Source organism: Schistocerca piceifrons, chromosome 3 (assembly GCF_021461385.2).
Source record: "Schistocerca piceifrons isolate TAMUIC-IGC-003096 chromosome 3, iqSchPice1.1, whole genome shotgun sequence".
Lineage (NCBI taxonomy): Eukaryota > Metazoa > Arthropoda > Insecta > Orthoptera > Acrididae > Schistocerca > Schistocerca piceifrons.
In genome coordinates, this window is record NC_060140.1 from 939439914 (window position 1) to 939460427 (window position 20514).

General features: G+C 47.2%; 1 protein-coding gene across 1 annotated transcript in view; it reads right to left on the reverse strand.

Annotated features, from left to right (window-relative positions):
- The window catches only part of LOC124789239 (proton channel OtopLc-like), a 259793-nt gene that overhangs the window by 162099 nt on the left and 77180 nt on the right, over positions 1-20514 (reverse strand). Inside the window, exon 5 of the mRNA XM_047256534.1 lies at positions 15307-15409. Within this exon, the coding sequence (XP_047112490.1) occupies positions 15307-15409 (103 nt within the window). The remainder of the gene's footprint in view (positions 1-15306; positions 15410-20514) is intronic.

Sequence of the window (20514 nt, forward strand, 5' to 3'; positions counted from 1 at the left end):
GGTCATCGGTCTCATCGGATGAGGGAAGGACGGGGAAGGAAGTCGGCCGTGCCCTTTGAAAGGAACCATCCCGCCATTTGCCTGGAGCGATTTAGGGAAATCACGGAAAACCTAAATCAGCATGGCCGGACGCGGGATTGAACCGTCGTCTCCCGAATGCGAGTCCAGTGTCTAACCACTGCGCCACCTCCCTCGGTGTCTATCTTGGCTACAATAATGCGTTCACTATGCTGTTTACGAACAGCTAGTAGCTTACCCGCACTCCTATTTTTTGATTCATTATTAAACCTACTCCTGATTTAGCCCTATTTGATTTTGTATTTATAACCCTGTATTCACCTGACCAGAAGTCGTGTTCCTCCTGCCACCGAACTTCACTAATTCCCACTATATCTAACTTTAACCTATCCATTTCCCTTTCTAAATTTTCTAACCACGGCGCTCCTGTGCTCACATTGTCCTTGATGTTGCCTATCTTGCGCATGGACTACTCACTTTGTATATTTTGCTTATTTTTTCATAGTTCCACACAACCTCTTCCTGTTTTCTCGATTGATCTATGTTCAGTTTTTCAAGGTCTATCCACTGTGCCAACTTATAACTAAATCTGAGGGGGGTGCGATGGGGAGGTTCCCTTGTTAGAAGAGATCTCCACCCCCTCGTGCTTTTACGGATTTATGGACAGCCCTGGAGGATTCAAGGTATCATTTCTCTCCAGCACTACTTCAGACATTAGTCGAGTCGATACCACGTCATGTTGCGGCACTTCTGCGGGCTCGCGGGGGCCCTACACGATATTAGGCACGTTTACCAGGTTCTGTTCCTCTTCTGTGTAAATGCGGTATAACAAGTTTCGTGTTCTCGATGTTTTCTGCTGTATTGCAGTTTTCATGCATGAGAACCAGGGAGAATCAAGTGCACTCCTGAACTTTTAATATCTGTAAATTCATTTCATCGTGTATATTTCATTTTATCTTTAAAGTTTATTTAATCTTATCTAATATATTTTACCAGTTCATGATAATAACATAAAATTATTTTTCTCGCTAGCATTTTAAGCACTTTGGAACTGTATTATTACATGTGTATACATTTTTTCATAATTACATTTGCTATATACTATTAGAGCTTGGTAAAAAGACGTATCTTCTATTTACGAGGTAGCGGTCTGTCGTGTATTTCCTCCGTTTGTTGTGCTGCACTATTGGCTGTTTCAGGAGCGAGCATTTTCAATCTTCTGCATTTTCGCACCAGTTGCAATGTATACTAATATAACCCAATATGTAAGATTACTGTTGCCATGTTCTATATGAGTACCCAAGCCAGCGTGAGACTTTTACACCATATAACGCATGTATTTTTACATCATTCTGTAATAAATAAATTTTTTTCATTTGTCCACTGATACCTTACGACTATATCGTCACATCGAAAGCTGTAACAGATGTAAAATACCGTCAACAGACGCAAAATGATGTTATGATATGAAGCCTACACTTATTGTAATCGCTGGAATGTACTATCTCTGCTAAGTACAGAGACAGTATGATCTGTGAATGTCTTTTCGCTCCAGTGGGCTCAATTCACAGGTAAACAGTGTGTTAGAACACTGATTTATAGTGATTTCCATGCAGGCTGTTAACATTGGTAACAGTACACCTAATTTACATCATGATACACAGAGCTTCGTGCTCGTTTTATGTAACTGTATTTCTACACTGAAAATGCTTCGTTCTGAAGAGGACGTGTATGTGTCGGAGGATTTTAAAGTCTGACATGTGCTACAGCAAAATGTAAGTGACGTGTTATTTTCACTATTTTTGTAACTCACTACTGTCTACATGGCATGTTTGTGCAGTTCTGTACATACACACTTCGGTTCATTTCTTGTATTCGTTGACCTTTCGCAGTATCATTTGATAGGGCCAAGACCCGAACTTGCAGTTGTGAAATAATTAACAAACAAACAAAAATGGTTCAAATGGCTCTGAGCACTATGGGACTTAACATCTGAGGTCATCAGTCCCCTAGACTTAGAACTACTTAAACCTAAGGACATCATACACATCCATGCCCGAGGCAGGATTCGAACCAGCGACCGTAGCGGTCGCGCGGTTCGAGACTGCAGCGCCTAGAACCGCTCGGCCACCCCGGCCGGCAATAATTAACATCTACACTCAACGGCGTATACGATGACGCTCAAAAAATTCGACATGACTTAACCCCGACGATGAGAATAATACATTTCCAGAGGGTAACTTTGTTTCGTCGTTGCAACTACAAGAAAATGGGTGTTTTTCTCGTCAGACACGTTTCGCTTTATTGAATTAAAGCATCATCGTTGGTCTGTAATTGAATAAATTTAAATTTGATGTGTTTGTTAGATAAAAAAAATTCGTTAGCAAAATGTTGGCTTTTTGTTACGGTAATTTGATTGGTTTTTCGTCCATATCTGGAAATGCCATCTGTTAGTACGTCTTTGGTTTCTTTTCTCATCAGACCCTGACACACGTGGTCTAATTTTTTTCTCTGCTTTGCAGAACTAAGCATTTTTTATGTTTTACATAGCACTCTTTTTCGTACACTACTATTCACTATTTATTTCTATACCTCTAAGTGTGTATTGTGTTTTTTACTGTCGCCAACATTGCCACTAATTTGTCTTTGATCTGTACTTTTTGCTTTTTCTTCCTCTATAGTTAGTTATGTGTGTGTGATTCTGTTTAATTATGTTGCTATGTATTTATACACTGTGTAGGAGTAACCAAGGAATAGTGATGGAGTTGTTCTTTTTTTGTTGTTGTGAGTTGTTGGGGGAACGAGAAGCAAAGATGAGTGAACATAAGTGCATAGTAGTGTAAGGGAGAGGGAGTTGGAGGAACAGATGAAGGGGGCACGAAGTGAAATGAAATTGGGGTGAGGTGTTAAGGGGAGGGGGGGGGGGAAGCTGAGTTGGAGAGGATGAAGGATGGAAAAGGCCCTTTTCTTTTTCTTGCGAGTTTTTCAATTATCTTATACAGTTTTTCGTTTCCAGTATTTATTTGGTCATCGAGCATATCAGCTTTTTTAACGCTTTGTGTATATGGAATAGTCTTGGAAAGGGAGGGCGTGTCTGACTTTATTGATTCCTTTGCTTCTCCAGTCCTTTTCGTTAGTGCTTGGTCTGTCGCAATCCTGTTTTAGATAGTCTGCCGATGTTGAATGATTTATACAGGATTTCAATGTTCTGTTTTGTACTCTATATCTTATATCAAATGTCCTGTTAGTCATCCCAATGTGTATTTTTTCACAATCCCTAAACTGAGCTGATAGATACCAGATATTGGTGTCTCTCTTCGTTTGATTTCAGTTTTTAACTCCGCTTTTGTACTGAGTTGCTCGTTTTTTAAGCAATATTTATACCTTTTTTTGAATATTTTACGTGTGAATTTTTATGGTAGATCATTTGTATGCATTTGTCTTGTGGTTGTGCAGGTTGTATATGTGGATGTGGTTTGGTTAAAAATGGTTCAAATGGCTCTGAGCACTATGGGACTCAACTTCTGAGGTCATCAGTCCCCTAGAGCTTGGAACTTCTTAAACCTAACTAACCTAAGGACATCATACACATCCATGCCTCGCTAATGACCATAGAAGTTTTGCGCCCTAAAACCACAAACAAACACATCCATGCCCGAGGCAGGATTCGAACCTGCGGCCGTAGCGGTCGCTCTGTTCCAGACAGGTTTGGTTAGATTTTTCCATTAGTATGTCTCTATTTTCCAGTTTAGTTCGTCTACTAGAGTTTCTTCTTATCTATTTTTAATGCTATTTGTTTTATAGTGGCCAGCTCCTTTTGGCAGTCAGAAATGATTAGGGGAATCCTGTCCAGTCTGTTTAACATGTACCTCGCTGAGTCCTGTTTCTGATGACTGTGCGGAAGTTTCGAGGTTGCATTTAAGATAGTGTCACATGTTGAGAGTCTTCTCTGTATGTGAGATACGTCTTTTCTTACGGTTGAGTCTAGAAAGCTGAGTGGGTGTACCTGCTCTTCTTCTGTTGTCAGTTTTATGTTTCTTGTGTACAGTACTTATGTCCTTGTGTAACTGCTGTCTTTTATTTTTAGGTTCATCTACCATGCATATTATGCCATCTACACTCCTGGAAATTGAAATAAGAACACCGTGAATGCATTGTCCCAGGAAGGGGAAACTTTATTGACACATTCCTGGGGTCAGATACATCACATGATCACACTGACAGAACCACAGGCACATAGACACAGGCAACAGAGCATGCACAATGTCGGCACTAGTACAGTGTATATCCACCTTTCGCAGCAATGCAGGCTGCTATTCTGCCATGGAGACGATCGTAGAGATGCTGGATGTAGTCCTGTGGAACGGCTTGCCATGCCATTTCCACCTGGCGCCTAAGTTGGACCAGCGTTCGTGCTGGACGTGCAGACCGCGTGAGACGACGCTTCATCCAGTCCCAAACATGCTCAATGGGGGACAGATCCGGAGATCTTGCTGGCCAGGGTAGTTGACTTACACCTTCTAGAGCACGTTGGGTGGCACGGGATACATGCGGACGTGCATTGTCCTGTTGGAACAGCAAGTTCCCTTGCCAGTCTAGGAATGGTAGAACGATGGGTTCGATGACGGTTTGGATGCACCGTGCACTATTCAGTGTCCCCTCGACGATCACCAGTGGTGTACGGCCAATGTAGGAGATCGCTCCCCACACCATGATGCCGGGTGTTGGTCCTGTGTGCCTCGGTCGTATGCAGTCCTGATTGTGGCGCTCACCTGCACGGCGCCAAACACGCATACGACCATCATTGGCACCAAGGCAGAAGCGACTCTCATCGCTGAAGACGACACGTCTCCATTCGTCCCTCCATTCACGCCTGTCGCGACACCACTGGAGGCGGGCTGCACGATGTTGGGGCGTGAGCGGAAGACGGCCTAACGGTGTGCGGGACCGTAGCCCAGCTTCATGGAGACGGTTGCGAATGGTCCTCGCCGATACCCCAGGAGCAACAGTGTCCCTAATTTGCTGGGAAGTGGCGGTGCGGTCCCCTACGGCACTGCGTAGGATCCTACGGTCTTGGCGTGCATCCGTGCGTCGCTGCGGTCCGGTCCCAGGTCGACGGGCACGTGCACCTTCCACCGACCACTGGCGACAACATCGATGTATTGTGGAGACCTCACGCCCCACGTGTTGAGCAATTCGGCGGTACGTCCACCCGGCCTCCTGCATGCCCACTATACGCCCTCGCTCAAAGTCCGTCAACTGCACATACGGTTCACGTCCACGCTGTCGCGGCATGCTACCAGTGTTAAAGACTGCGATTGAGCTCCGTATGCCACGGCAAACTGGCTGACACTGACGGCGGCGGTGCACAAATGCTGCGCAGCTAGTGCCATTCGACGGCCAACACCGCGGTTCCTGGTGTGTCCGCTGTGCCGTGCGTGTGATCATTGCTTGTACAGCCCTCTCGCAGTGTCCGGAGCAAGTATGGTGGGTCTGACACACCGGTGTCAATGTGTTCTTTTTTCCATTTCCAGGAGTGTATGTAACTATACCAGTAGATAGTTTAAATCATCTTCAATGGTAACCGTAACAGCCGTGGTTTTCCTTGTAATCCAGTTTAACAACATCATAAACATATTTTAAATTATTTTTATTACTCACGTTGTTGGCAACTACACTGAATGATATGATGGCATCGATGGCTGGGAGCCCCTCCTCGGGAAGTTCGGCCGCCGAGTTGCAAGTCTGTTGATTTGACGTCACAGTGAGCGACCTGCATGTCGATGATGATGCTGAAAGGATTATGAGGACAACACAACACCCAATTCCCGAGCGGAGAAAATCTCTGACTCGGCCGAGAAGTGAACCCGCGCTCTGTTTTCTGTGTGTATGCGTGTGTCCGTGTGCGCGCGTGTCCGTGTGCGCGCGTGCCCGTGAGCGCGCGTGCCCGTGAGCGCGCGTGCCCGTGAGCGCGCGTGCCCGTGAGCGCGCGTGTCCGTGTGCGGGCGCGTCCGTGTGCGCGTGAGTCTGTGTGTGCGTGTGTGTGTCTGTGTTTTAGAATCATGGAATGAAGCAACGCGATCCCTTTTGCTTTTCATTACAGCTGTATATGACGCTCCTTCACGCAAGTCAGCTTTTTTTTTATTATAAACTAAACAGCGTATGGAAAGTGCGTTTCTGGAAGCCACTATGGGTTTTTCTGGTCTCGTCGACCTGCTCCTGACCATTTCCTATTTTGGCATGTCTTATCTAAGATCGTACGAAAGTGACTTGCATGGAAGTCAGCCACAGAAGTATTCCTTCCGGCATAACCTACATCTACATCTACATCTACATTGATACTCCGCAAGCCACCCAACGGTGTGTGGCGGAGGGCACCTTACGTGCCACTGTCATTACCTCCCTTTCCTGTTCCAGTCGCGTATGGTTCGCGGGAAGAACGACTGTCTGTAAGCCTCCGTGCGCGCTCTAATCTCTCTAATTTTACATTCGTGATCTCCTCGGGAAGTATAAGTAGGGGGAAGCAATATATTCGATACCTCATCCAGAAACGCATCCTCTCGAAACCTGGCGAGCAAGCTACACCGCGATGCAGAGAGCCTCTCTTGCAGAGTCTGCCACTTGAGTTTATTAAACATCTCCGTAACGCTATCACGGTTACCAAATAACCCTGTGACGAAACGCGCCGCTCTTCTTTGGATCTTCTCTATCTCCTCCGTTAACCCGACCTGGTACGGATCCCACACTGATGAGCAATACTCAAGTATAGGTCGAACGAGTGTTTTGTAAGCCACCTCCTTTGTTGATGGACTACATTTTCTAAGCACTCTCCCAATGAATCTCAACCTGGTACCCGCCTTACCAACAATTAGTTTTATATGATCATTCCACTTCAAATCGTTCCGTACGCATACTCCCAGATATTTTACAGAAGTAACTGCTACCAGTGTTTGTTCCGCTATCATATAATCATACAATAAAGGATCCTTCTTTCTATGTATTCGCAATACATTACATTTGTCTATGTTAAGGGTCAGTTGCCACTCCCTGCACCAAGTGCCTATCCGCTGCAGATCTTCCTGTATTTCACTACAATTTTCTAATGCAGCAACTTCTCTGTATACTACAGCATCATCCGCGAAAAGCCGCATGGAACTTCCGACACTATCTACTAGGTCATTTATATATATTGTGAAAAGCAATGGTCCCATAACACTCCCCTGTGGCACGCCAGAGGTTACTTTAACGTCTGTAGACGTCTCTCCATTGATAACAACATGCTGTGTTCTGTTTGCCAAAAACTCCTCAATCCAGCCACACAGCTGGTCTGATATTCCGTAGGCTCTTACTTTGCTTATCAGGCGACAGTGCGGAACTGTATCGAACGCCTTCCGGAAGTCAAGAAAAATAGCATCTACCTGGGAGCCTGTATCTAATATTTTCTGAGTCTCATGAACAAATAAGGCGAGTTGGGTCTCACACGATCGCTGTTTCCGGAATCCATGTTGATTCCTACATAGTAGATTCTGGGTTTCCAGAAATGACATGATACGCGAGCAAAAAACATGTTCTAAAATTCTACAAGAGATCGACGTAAGAGATATAGGTCTATAGTTTTGCGCATCTGCTCGACGACCCTTCTTGAACACTGGGACTATCTGTGCTCTTTTCCAATCATTTGGAACCCTCCGTTCCTCTAGAGACTTGCGGTACACGGCTGTTAGAAGGGGGGCAAGTTCTTTCGCGTACTCTGTGTAGAATCGAATTGGTATCCCGTCAGGTCCAGTGGACTTTCCTCTATTGAGTGATTCCAGTTGCTTTTCTATTCCTTGGACACTTATTTCGATGTCAGCCATTTTTTCGTTTGTGCGAGGATTTAGAGAAGGAACTGCAGTGCGGTCTTCCTCTGTGAAACAGCTTTGGAAAAAGGTGTTTAGTATTTCAGCTTTACGCGTGTCATCCTCTGTTTCAATGCCATCATCATCCCGTAGTGTCTGGATATGCTGTTTCGAGCCACTTACTGATTTAACGTAAGACCAGAACTTCCTAGGATTTTCTGTCAAGTCGGTACATAGAATTTTACTTTCGAATTCAATGAACGCTTCACGCATAGCCCTCCTTACGCTAACTTTGACATCGCGTAACTTCTGTTTGTCTGAGAGGTTTTGGCTGCGTTTAAACTTGGAGTGGAGCTCTCTTTGCTTTCGCAGTAGTTTCCTAACTTTGTTGTTGTACCACGGTGGGTTTTTCCCGTCCCTCACAGTTTTACTCGGCACGTACCTGTCTAAAACGCGTTTTACGATTGCCTTGAACTTTTTCCATAAACACTCAACATTGTCAGTGTCGGAACAGAAATTTTCGTTTTGATCTATTAGGTAGTCTGAAATCTGCCTTCTATTACTCTTGCTAAACAGAGAAACCTTCCTCCCTTTTTTTATATTCCTATTAACTTCCATATTCAGGGATGCTGCAACGGCCTTATGATCACTGATTCCCTGTTCTGTACATACAGATTCGAAAAGTTCGGGTCTGTTTGTTATCAGTAGGTCCAAGATGTTATCTCCACGAGTCGGTTCTCTGTTTAATTGCTCGAGGTAATTTTCGGATAGTGCACTCAGTATAATGTCACTCGATGCTCTGTCCCTACCACCCGTCCTAAACATCTGAGTGTCCCAGTCTATATCTGGTAAATTGAAATCTCCACCTAAGACTATAACATGCTGAGAAAATTTATGTGAAATGTATTCCAAATTTTCTCTCAGTTGTTCTGCCACTAATGCTGCTGAGTCGGGAGGTCGGTAAAAGGAGCCAATTATTAACCTAGTTCGGTTGTTTAGTGTAACCTCCACCCATAATAATTCACAGGAACTATCCACTTCTACTTCACTACAGGATAAACTACTACTAACAGCGATGAACACTCCACCACCGGTTGCATGCAATCTATCCTTTCTAAACACCGTCTGTACCTTTGTAAAAATTTCGGCAGAATCTATCTCTGGCTTAAGCCAGCTTTCTGTACCTGTAACGATTTCAGCTTCGGTGCTTTCTATCAGCGCTTGAAGTTCCGGTACTTTACCAACGCAGCTTCGACAGTTGACAATTACGATACCGATTGCTGCTTGGTCCCCGCATGTCCTGACTTTGCCCCGCACCCGTTGAGGCTGTTGCCCTTTCTGTACTTGCCCAAGGCCATCTAACCTAAAAAACCGCCCAGCCCACGCCACACAACCCCTGCTACCCGTGTAGCCGCTTGTTGCGTGTAGTGGACTCCTGACCTATCCAGCGGAACCCGAAACCCCACCACCCTATGGCGCAAGTCGAGGAATCTGCAGCCCACACGGTCGCAGAACCGTCTCAGCCTCTGATTCAGACCCTCCACTCGGCTCTGTACCAAAGGTCCGCAGTCAGTCCTGTCGACGATGCTGCAGATGGTGAGCTCTGCTTTCATCCCGCTAGCGAGACTGGCAGTCTTCACCAAATCAGATAGCCGCCGGAAGCCAGAGAGGATTTCCTCCGATCCATAGCGACACACATCATTGGTGCCGACATGAGCGACCACCTGCAGATGGGTGCACCCTGTACCCTTCATGGCATCCGGAAGGACCCTTTCCACATCTGGAATGACTCCCCCCGGTATGCACACGGAGTGCACATTGGTTTTCTTCCCCTCTCTTGCTGCCATTTCCCTAAGGGGCCCCATTACGCGCCTGACGTTGGAGCTCCCAACTACCAGTAAGCCCACCCTCTGCGACTGCCCGGATCTTGCAGACTGAGGGGCAACCTCTGGAACAGGACAAGCAGCCATGTCAGGCCGAAGATCAGTATCAGCCTGAGACAGAGCCTGAAACCGGTTCGTCAGACAAACTGGAGAGGCTTTCCGTTCAGCCCTCCGGAATGTCTTTCGCCCCCTGCCACACCTTGAAACGACCTCCCACTCTACCACAGGTGAGGGATCAGCCTCAATGCGGGCAGCATTCCGGGCAACCACAGTCGTAGTCCGATCAGGGGATGCGTGGGACGAGCTGGCCGTCCCCGACAAACCCCCATCCCGACCCCCACAGTGATGCCCATTGGCAACAGCCTCAAGCTGTGTGACCGAAGCCAACACTGCCTGAAGCTGGGAGCGAAGGGATGCCAACTCAGCCTGCATCCGAACACAGCAGTTGCAGTCCCTATCCATGCTAAAAACTGTTTTGCTAAGAACGTCTGAACTAATCTACAGAGAGCGCAAACAAATCGACAAAATTTAAACGGTTATTAAAATACAAGATTGCCTAGTAAATGCAGTAATGCTGCTACTTGCGCACTGCTGACACTGCTCGGCGGCGGAAGGAGACTAAGCGAAATTACACTATTCAGGTACTAAAACACGATGCTACACTCTCAAATACTATAATACGCCCGAAATTTATGAATTAAACAATGCAAGTACCAAAAACACGCAAAGAAATTAAGAATTAAACTATGTAACAAATGAGTGAGCTAGGAGTATACGACCTTGTTAGTAACATGAGAATATAGTACCCTCTCATCCAAGCTGTGGGAAAGACATTTTTTGTGCTGCATCATAGTTTTGTGAGAACTCTGCGTTTAGCGAAGCACGTGGTGTATTTGTCCACTGCACTCACTCACTTGTTTTCACCCAACATATACACTCCTGGAAATGGAAAAAAGAACACATTGACACCGGTGTGTCAGACCCACCATACTTGCTCCGGACACTGCGAGAGGGCTGTACAAGTAATGATCACACGCACGGCACAGCGGACACACCAGGAACCGCGGTGTTGGCCGTCGAATGGCGCTAGCTGCCCAGCATTTGTGCACCGCCGCCGTCAGTGTCAGCCAGTTTGCCGTGGCATACGGAGCTCCATCGCAGTCTTTAACACTGGTAGCATGCCGCGACAGCGTGGACGTCAACCGTATGTGCAGTTGACGGACTTTGAGCGAGGGCGTATAGTGGGCATGCGGGGGGCCGGGTGGACGTACCGCCGAATTGCTCAACACGTGAGGCGTGAGGTCTCCACAGTACATCGATGTTGTCGCCAGTGGTCGGCGGAAGGTGCACGTGCCCGTCGACCTGGGACCGGACCGCAGCGACGCACGGATGCACGCCAAGACCGTAGGATCCTACTCAGTGCCGTAGGGGACCGCACCGCCACTTCCCTGCAAATTAGGGACACTGTTGCTCCTGGGGTATCGGCGAGGACCATTCGCAACCGTCTCCATGAAGCTGGGCTACGGTCCCGCACACCGTTAGGCCGTATTCCGCTCACGCCCCAACATCGTGCAGCCCGCCTCCAGTGGTGTCGCGACAGGCGTGAATGGAGGGACGAATGGAGACGTGTCGTCTTCAGCGATGAGAGTCGCTTCTGCCTTGGTGCCAATGATGGTCGTATGCGTGTTTGGCGGCGGGCAGGTGAGCGCCACAATCAGGACTGCATACGACCGAGGCACACAGGGCCAACACCCGGCATCATGGTGTGGGGAGCGATCTCCTACACTGGCCGTACACCACTGGTGATCGTCGAGGGGACACTGAATAGTGCACGGTACATCCAAACCGTCATCGAACCCATCGTTCTACCATTCCTAGACCGGCAAGGGAACTTGCTGTTCCAACAGGACAATGCACGTCCGCATGTATCCCGTGCCACCCAACGTGCTCTAGAAGGTGTAAGTCAACTACCCTGGCCAGCAAGATCTCCGGATCTGTCCCCCATTGAGCGTGTTTGGGACTGGATGAAGCGTCGTCTCACGCGGTCTGCACGTCCAGCACGAACGCTGGTCCAACTGAGGCGCCAGGTGGAAATGGCATGGCAAGCCGTTCCACAGGACTACATCCAGCATCTCTACGATCGTCTCCATGGGAGAATAGCAGCCTGCATTGCTGCGAAAGGTGGATATACACTGTACTAGTGCCGGCATTGTGCATGCTCTGTTGCCTGTGTCTATGTGCCTGTGGTTCTGTCAGTATGATCATGTGATGTATCTGACCCCAGGAATGTGTCAATAAAGTTTCCCCTTCCTGGGACAATGAATTCACGGTGTTCTTATTTCAATTTCCAGGAGTGTATTTTGGTTTAAATTTTTCGAAATTAGTTTGAGGATCCATTTATATAGCTGATAATATTTCGGCTGCACGCCAAGTGGTCAACATTCATACATTGGCACAGTATAACCTGTCTTTTGCTGAACAGATTTGACAGACTCCGACGTCAAACCTTACACCATTAAAAAAGATACTGGTTTAAGATATGCATCGTAAAGCTAGCGTAAGCCCAGTTTCCCAACCGCAAAGAACACACGTTTTTAGACGGAAAAGACCAAAAGGGAATGTGTGAAAGACAAGCGCCCCATTTACAACAAGATAATTTCGTCAATGCAATCGTCGTGTATCCACGATGCAAACATTTACTAAGACTTGAAGATGAATATACACTGATGCGCCAAAACAATATGGCCACTGTCCATCACCAGACTGAATGCCGACCACACGTCCACACTTCATCGCAGAACGTGGGGCTCAAAGGCTTGCTCACTCTGTAAAGTAGGATGGGCGGCGATGTTTGGGTAATCTGCCGACAGAGTACGGTGTTGGACCGGGGACAAGTGTTTCGGAGCACACCGTTCACAGCATATTGTTTGAACATGGGTCTCTGCAGCAAACAACCCTTACATGTTCCCGCGTCGACCCAACGACAACTGACAACAACAACTGACGCAGTTGCGATTGAAATGGGTAGGGGACCATCGACAATGGACCATGGATGAATGGAAACGTATGGCCTGGTCGTATGAATCACGCTTATTGTTGTACCAGGTCGGAGTTCGTGACCGGACGCGCCAAAATCCAGACGAACGGCTACTCGACCAAAATATGCAGCGCACGACGGTCGGAGGCCGGTTTGGGCAGTATTGTGCAATGTAGCACATTCACCTGGGCTTCCAAGTGATCTTTGGTAGTAATCGAAGGAACCACTGCAACATCCTTCATGATTTATGTCTTTCCCTGACGACAATGGCTTCTTCCGATAGGATAATTGTCGCTGTTACAAAGCCAGAATCATTTTTCAGTGGTTTTGTAAAATGGCAAGAACTATGCCCCTTACATGAAGTCATTAAAGATCACCTAACCCACGTTGAGCGAACAGTAGGGCTGAACAAAAAATGACTGCACAAGGCACAATGCATCTTGTAGAGGGTATAGTATGCACGTATTGGAATAATGAATGTCGGGCGATGGTTTTAAAGTAATTCACACGACATGAAAACTTTGTGGAAACGAGTCGACCATGGCCGGCTGGGGAACGGCAGAGGGAAGCGACAATAGGCAGCTTAGGGCGGCTCAAGCTTTGAGAAAGCAGTAACGCAGCGCGGCCTCCAGCTGCTTTAAGATGAGTGACAGTGAGTGGGTGGTTGACCCCGACTCCATGCTGGTGTACTGGGAAAGAGACGGAGAACTTTACGCCTGTTGATAAATGTCCGTCGTCCCGTTTTCTGTGAAACATGTGAGAAAGCCGCGCAAAGCTACGGTGGAGCGGTCAACAGAGGTCAAAATATGCGTGTTCATGACTATAGCAACTTCACGGTGAATTTACGGTCCACAGAGCCTAAAGCAAATCAGGTGAAGAGCGACAGTATGAAATACACCGGCCTCCAATGGGAACGTAGAACCAAGGAACTTGAAGTACTCTCCTGGGAGTCAGAATTCCGGAAAAATTGGTGTTTGTGCAGATGCTAACCTTGATGGGTGGCCTGGGAGGAGCGAAATAGCAGAAGTTGAGAGGAAGGGAAATTTTGTGGGAATTTGTTCACTTCCCAGAGCAGGCATTGGTCGGCGCTGGGAAGCGACGTATAATTAACGCGACTTGCGCTGCAATTTTCGTAAGTTATTTTGCTGGGGGCTGGGGGGGGGGGGTGAGGACCAAGGCGAAGAGCGGACTGTGAGAGATCTCCATAGAGGTCCTCCATTCCCAGCTTGCCTAGAGTGTGGATGTGGCGTTCTTTACTCAGCTTGCCTGAGAAAGAGTGAGCATCTCTGCAGTTTAGGACTTAGCAAATGGAATGATTGAGCTTGGAGATAGAAAGTTCTGGTTCAGCTATGTACTGAGCAAGATAGCTAGGAGTGAATAGATGAGCGCAGCCTTGCAGCACCACGAGGTCGGCCGACGTCTGCACAACGACGCCGCCGCTCCGCCATGCTGTATTCGGTGATATTGCGCCTGCTCCGGCCACTGATTAATTTGTTGGATCACATTGGCAAAGTTTCCAAGAGGGTTTCATGGGCCGTGTATTGTAGAATTCTTCTCGCACTTCGCATTATGCCTGGGTCAGTCGATAGGAATTACTTCTGAGTATCGCACTTTACTCCACGCAAACGCAATTTATTACCACTGCCTGATAGGAGAGTCTTGTAATGTCATGATTGAAGGTCTTGAGTTAAAATAAATTTGTGCTAATCGACTGCTTCTGTTTTCAATCAAGTAGTTGAAATACCAAGTCACTTTCTTAATTAATTTTATGTTCAACATTTGCATCTGGTGTTCAATAACTGAATATAACATCAATGTGCACCCCTTTTTAATTAAAAGTGATCAATTCTGAATAAATTAATGCCAACACTGCTACCGCAGTTCAATCAGGAGTCACAGGGCCATATTACTTTTTTGCGTTATCCGATATTGCGGCAGTTTTGCACTCCCTGTTGATCTGTTAGTCAATTAGTTGGGATGAACACACGCCAAAACCAGCTAACTGACGGGAGGGGTGTTACAGATTCAGTGAGATCACGTTGATGTCTTAACAATCACATTTGCCTGATCTCAACGCGATGTAACACTTCTGGGAAGCTATCACGTGCCAGTTTGGCGTCTAGAAACCACCTTACGGGTGGGTCGGAGATTTTCTCCGATCAGGGACTGGATGGTGTGCCATCATCATCATCATCATCATCATCATCATCATCATCATCATCATCATCTGATATTCATCGACGGGTAAGTCGCCGAAGTGGCGTCAGATCAAAAGACTTGCACCAGGCGACGAGTATACCCGAAGGGACGCCCTAGCCACACGACATTTCATTTCACAGACTTCCTACTACTTAATTTCGTATTTGATGTTAACAAATTGCTCTCTTTCTGAAACGCATATCTTGCGAAAATAATTGGTGAAAATTTGCAGGAATTCCACTCGAAATATCAACGCAGTACCGGTCAACTCCTCCTTTGTTCCTCGAAGAAGTGACACACTTGTAAGCAGAATGAGCAGCGAGCGACTTACTGAAGGAGCTGGCCACGGACTGGGACGCCCTCTCTCGCAGCAGCATCGCGTACATGTAGATGAGGAAGACCATGCTGCCGAAGTACAGGTACAGGTAAAAGCCCTGCAACACACAGCAAAGCACACCACATCAGCGCCACCGCTCAGCCATCACAAACCTGTTCGCAGATTCCCGCTGTTCCCAGCTGCGAGCCGAGCGGCAGGCAATTCCAAATTTCCATCGCCGGACCAGCTAAAGAGTGTGAGTGAAAGGAAGAACACTGGTGTAAACAACCATCGTATGAAACCCAACTCGCCCTGTTCGTCTACGAGACCCACAAGGCGCTAGATGCCGATGCTCAGATTGACGCAGACAGTTCTTTGAATTCCGGAAAGCGTTAGAGGCTGTCCCACACGATCGCCTTATGTACAAAATACGAGCGTACGGATTATCAGACCTGGTTTCTGACTGGATGGAAGACTTCCCTTGCAAATTTACCACAGCATGAAACTTCCTGGCCGGTTAAAACTGTGTGCCGGACCGAGACTCGAACTCGGGACCTTTCCCTTTCGTGGCCAAGTGGTCTACAAACTGAGCTACCCAAGCACGACTCACGCCCCGTCCTCAGAGCTTTACTTCTGGCAGTACCTCGTCTCCTACCTTCCAAACTTAACAGAAGCTCTTCTGCGAACCTTGCAGAACTAGCACTCCTGAAAGAAAGGATATTTCGGAGACATGTCTTAGCCAAAGCCTGGGGGATGTTTCGAGAATGAGCTTTTCACTCTGCAGCGGAGTGTGCGCTGATATGAAACTTCCTGGTCGATTAAAAGTGTGTGCTGGACCGAGACTCGAACTCGGGACCTTTGTCTTTCGCGGGCAAGTGCTCTGGAAACATCCCCCAGGCTGTGGCTAAGCCATGTCCCCGCAATATCCTTTCTTTCAGGAGTGCTAGTTCTCCAAGGCTCGCAGGAGAGCTTCTGTAAAGATTGGAAGGTAGGAGGCGAAGTACTGGCAGAAATAAAGCTGTGAGGACGCGGCGTGAGTCGTGCTTGGGTCGCTCAGTTGGTAGAGCACTTGGCCGCGAAAGGCAAAGTTCCCGAATTCGAGTCTCGGTCCGGCACACAGTTTTAATCTGCCAGGAAGTTTCATATCAGCGCACACTCCGCTGCAGAGTGAAAATCTCATTCTGTTAACACAGCATGTTATTCACAGCAGAGAAAAAGCTTTAGACGTTAAAAGTAATTACGGGTGTACCACAAGGGACTGCATTAGGACCTTTCATTTTATCAGTATATATGAATCATCTAGTAGCTAACGTCGGAAGTTTCCGCGGATGGTGGTTCTGTATGGCCGGCCTGAGTGTCCGAGCGGTTCTAGGCGCTACAGTCTGAAACCGCTACGGTCGCAGGTTCGAATCCTGCCTCAGGCATGGATGTGTGTGGTGTCCTTAGGTTGTTTAGGTTCAAGTAGTTCGAAGTTCTAGGGGACTGATGACCTCAGAAGTTAAGTTCCATAGTGCTCAGAGCCATATTTTGGGTCTGTATGGAGGTAAGCCGCGACATAAGAAAAATGTAGCAACAAGGCAGAAGCACCTGCAGAGTATCGACGTATGGTGCATGGATTGGCGGTTGCCCTATACCATAAAATACAGTGAGAACTTGTGCATAAACGGCCGGAAAAACCCGTTACCTTATATTTGCACGACTATCGTACAATTACTGCAAGCATTCACGTGGATTTGATATCTGAGAGCACGTGTACGAAGCAATTGAAAGTAAAACGATAGCATGATCTGTTGTAAGTAATGCAGATGCTAGAGAAATTCATTGCAAGAATCCCCTGGAAGTGTAGCCTAATCCGCTCACGAAGAAGGCAGTGCACGATACCCTCATTCGACTGATATGTGAGTTCTGCTAATCTCGTTAGGTAAGAGCGACAGAAAAAACAGAGAAGATCCAACAAGGAGCAGTGCGTTGAGTTCGAAGTTCATTCAGCAAGCGTCAAAGTCTCACAGAGATGCCCAACCAACTCCAATCTGATTTGCTACAAGAGATAAGTTGCGCATCACGTTATGGTTTGTGTATTGAACTGGATACCTAGAAACGATGGAGAGGCTTCGCCCCACAGTAGCCTTCAGTGGTTCACAACCTCCTAACAGGCCACAGCAGTCCACCCACCTCACCGTCGCCCCACACCGAACCCAGGGTTATTGTGCAGTTCGGCCCCCAATGGACCCCGCTCCCACGGGAACTTCTCATACCAGATGAATGTAACCCCAAATGTTTGCGTGGTAGAGTAATTATGGTGTACGCGTACGTGGAGACAGTGTCTGCGCAGCAATCGCAGACATAGTGTAACTGGGGCGGAATAAGGGGATCCAGCCCACATTCACCGAGGCAGGTGGAAAACCGCTATAAAAACCATCCACAGGCTGGCCGGCACACTGGACCTCGACACTAATCCGCCGGGCGGATTCGTGCCGGGGACCAGCACGGCTTCCCGCTCGGGAAGCGGTCCGTTAGACCGCACGGCTAGCCGGGCGTGCTACGTTATAGTTTACTGCAATAACTCCAACAATGTATGATCCTAGAGATGTCGACCAGTATACGGTAATGAGTCAGAACATTATGACCACCTGTTGAATAGCTTGCTTGTCCATCTTTGGAACGAAATACATCACTGACTCTGTGTACAGGGATCCGATAGTTTGTTGGTAGGTTTGTGGAGGTACGTGGCATTAGGTGTCTACACACGTGCGCTGACTTTCAAATAAATAAATGTATGGTGATTGCCCTAAACTACATACCCACAGACTTTGAAATATTAAAAGTTTTTGCTGGATTCGTTGTCTAGAGGCTGGGACACGTAGTTGCCGCATTACAAGCCAAATACTGCTGAGTCTACAATATACAACATCAATATACACATGAATCGAATGGTCGAAGGTTCCTATCACTCGGCAATTGGGAATTTTGAACGTAACATAGACATTTATAAATGAAAGATTGCAATTAAATAAAATCTGCGGGTACTATTTTAATGACTTCAAATGATGAGTACGATAGCAGAAATACCTTTAAGAATGCCCTTTATTACTGTGAAACACTTATTGGAGTCGATGGTCCAGCAATTAAATAAAAAAAAATAGGGAACCAATAGATTCCTACTTCACGTAATTAGATGTGAACAACAACAAAGCTCGTGAGATATTCACTTCTAAATGCATATTACGTCTTCACCGCAGAAGCCACGGAAATCTCACATTTGCACAAGTCGGAACCACGAAATATTTCTATCACCCGTGACCACGCGCAAACCCCTCCACTATCCAAGTGTTTCCCGCGACTCCCCGTCGCTGTTTCCCATCCAGCACTCTCCGTCCAGCACCTCCCGAGTCCTCTGCCATACTCCCCATTAACAAGCGCTGTGATTGGCTAGAGCGCTCCCGCACACCCACAAACATATTGAAATACATACGAAATACTGTATTTACATTTAAATAAGTTGAACTTAAATAAATATTCCCACAGCTGCACCATAAAAACGTTCTAACACACATTATTAAATACATAAACAAATCAAATAAACACATATCAGAGGAGTAGAAACAAAAGTAGACCAGTAGCCTAATGTCTCTGAGCTTTCTAAAACACAGGAAATATTTAACCACTTTTGTTCATGAATAGTATATATCGGATATAAACAAGGACATAGACGAATAAGTATATTTATAAACATGCCGCTACCGTTTCTTTCCTGTAACTGTGAAGTACTTATGGCCTGACACAATCAATACCAATCTGCCACTTTGACCTAAAATAACTATATTAATGTACTATTCAAGTTACATGCCTGTAATTCATACCAATTTAGCTTTCTAAAGACACGTCGATCGACAAAATCGGATGAACCGTTTAGATTTTGGAAATTCGTTTCTGGGCGTTACTTGTGTAATTTACAGTCAGATACTAAACTTTAAACTAACAAAGATATTGAAAATCTGATTACACCATCACAATCGTTGTGCAAATAATGGTAACGTACTTGTTTCTTTTTAAGGTAGCATGATTCCTCTGCAACGTGGAGGGTAAAAAAAATGGTTCAAATGGCTCTGAGCACTATGGGACTTAACATCTGTGGTCATCAGTCCCCTAGAACTTAGAACTACTTAAACCTAACTAACCTAAGGACATCACAAACATCCATGCACGAGGCAGGATTCGAACCTGCGACCGTAGCAGTCGCGCGGTTCGGGACTGAGCGCCTAGAACCGCCGGCGCGTGGAGGGTAAAAATCGTAGAGGGAGACCAAGAGATGAATACACCAAGCAGATTCAGAAGGATGTAGGTTGCAGTAGGTACTGGGAGATGAAGAAGCTTGCACAGGATAGAGTATCGTGGAGAGCTGCATCAAACCAGTCTCAGGACTGAAGACCACAACAACAACAACAACAGCATGATTCCTCTGGCTACTATTAATTTCTACACTCCTGGAAATGGAAAAAAGAACACATTGACACCGGTGTGTCAGACCCACCATACTTGCTCCGGACACTGCGAGAGGGCTGTACAAGCAATGATCACACGCACGGCACAGCGGACACACCAGGAACCGCGGTGTTGGCCGTCGAATGGCGCTAGCTGCGCAGCATTTGTGCACCGCCGCCGTCAGTGTCAGCCAGTTTGCCGTGGCATACGGAGCTCCATCGCAGTCTTTAACACTGGTAGCATGCCGCGACAGCGTGGACGTGAACCGTATGTGCAGTTGACGGACTTTGAGCGAGGGCGTATAGTGGGCATGCGGGAGGCCGGGTGGACGTACCGCCGAATTGCTCAACACGTGGGGCGTGAGGTCTCCACAGTACATCGATGTTGTCGCCAGTGGTCGGCGGAAGGTGCACGTGCCCGTCGACCTGGGACCGGACCGCAGCGACGCACGGATGCACGCCAAGACCGTAGGATCCTACGCAGTGCCGTAGGGGACCGCACCGCCACTTCCCAGCAAATTAGGGACACTGTTGCTCCTGGGGTATCGGCGAGGACCATTCGCAACCGTCTCCATGAAGCTGGGCTACGGTCCCGCACACCGTTAGGCCGTCTTCCGCTCACGCCCCAACATCGTGCAGCCCGCCTCCAGTGGTGTCGCGACAGGCGTGAATGGAGGGACGAATGGAGACGTGTCGTCTTCAGCGATGAGAGTCGCTTCTGCCTTGGTGCCAATGATGGTCG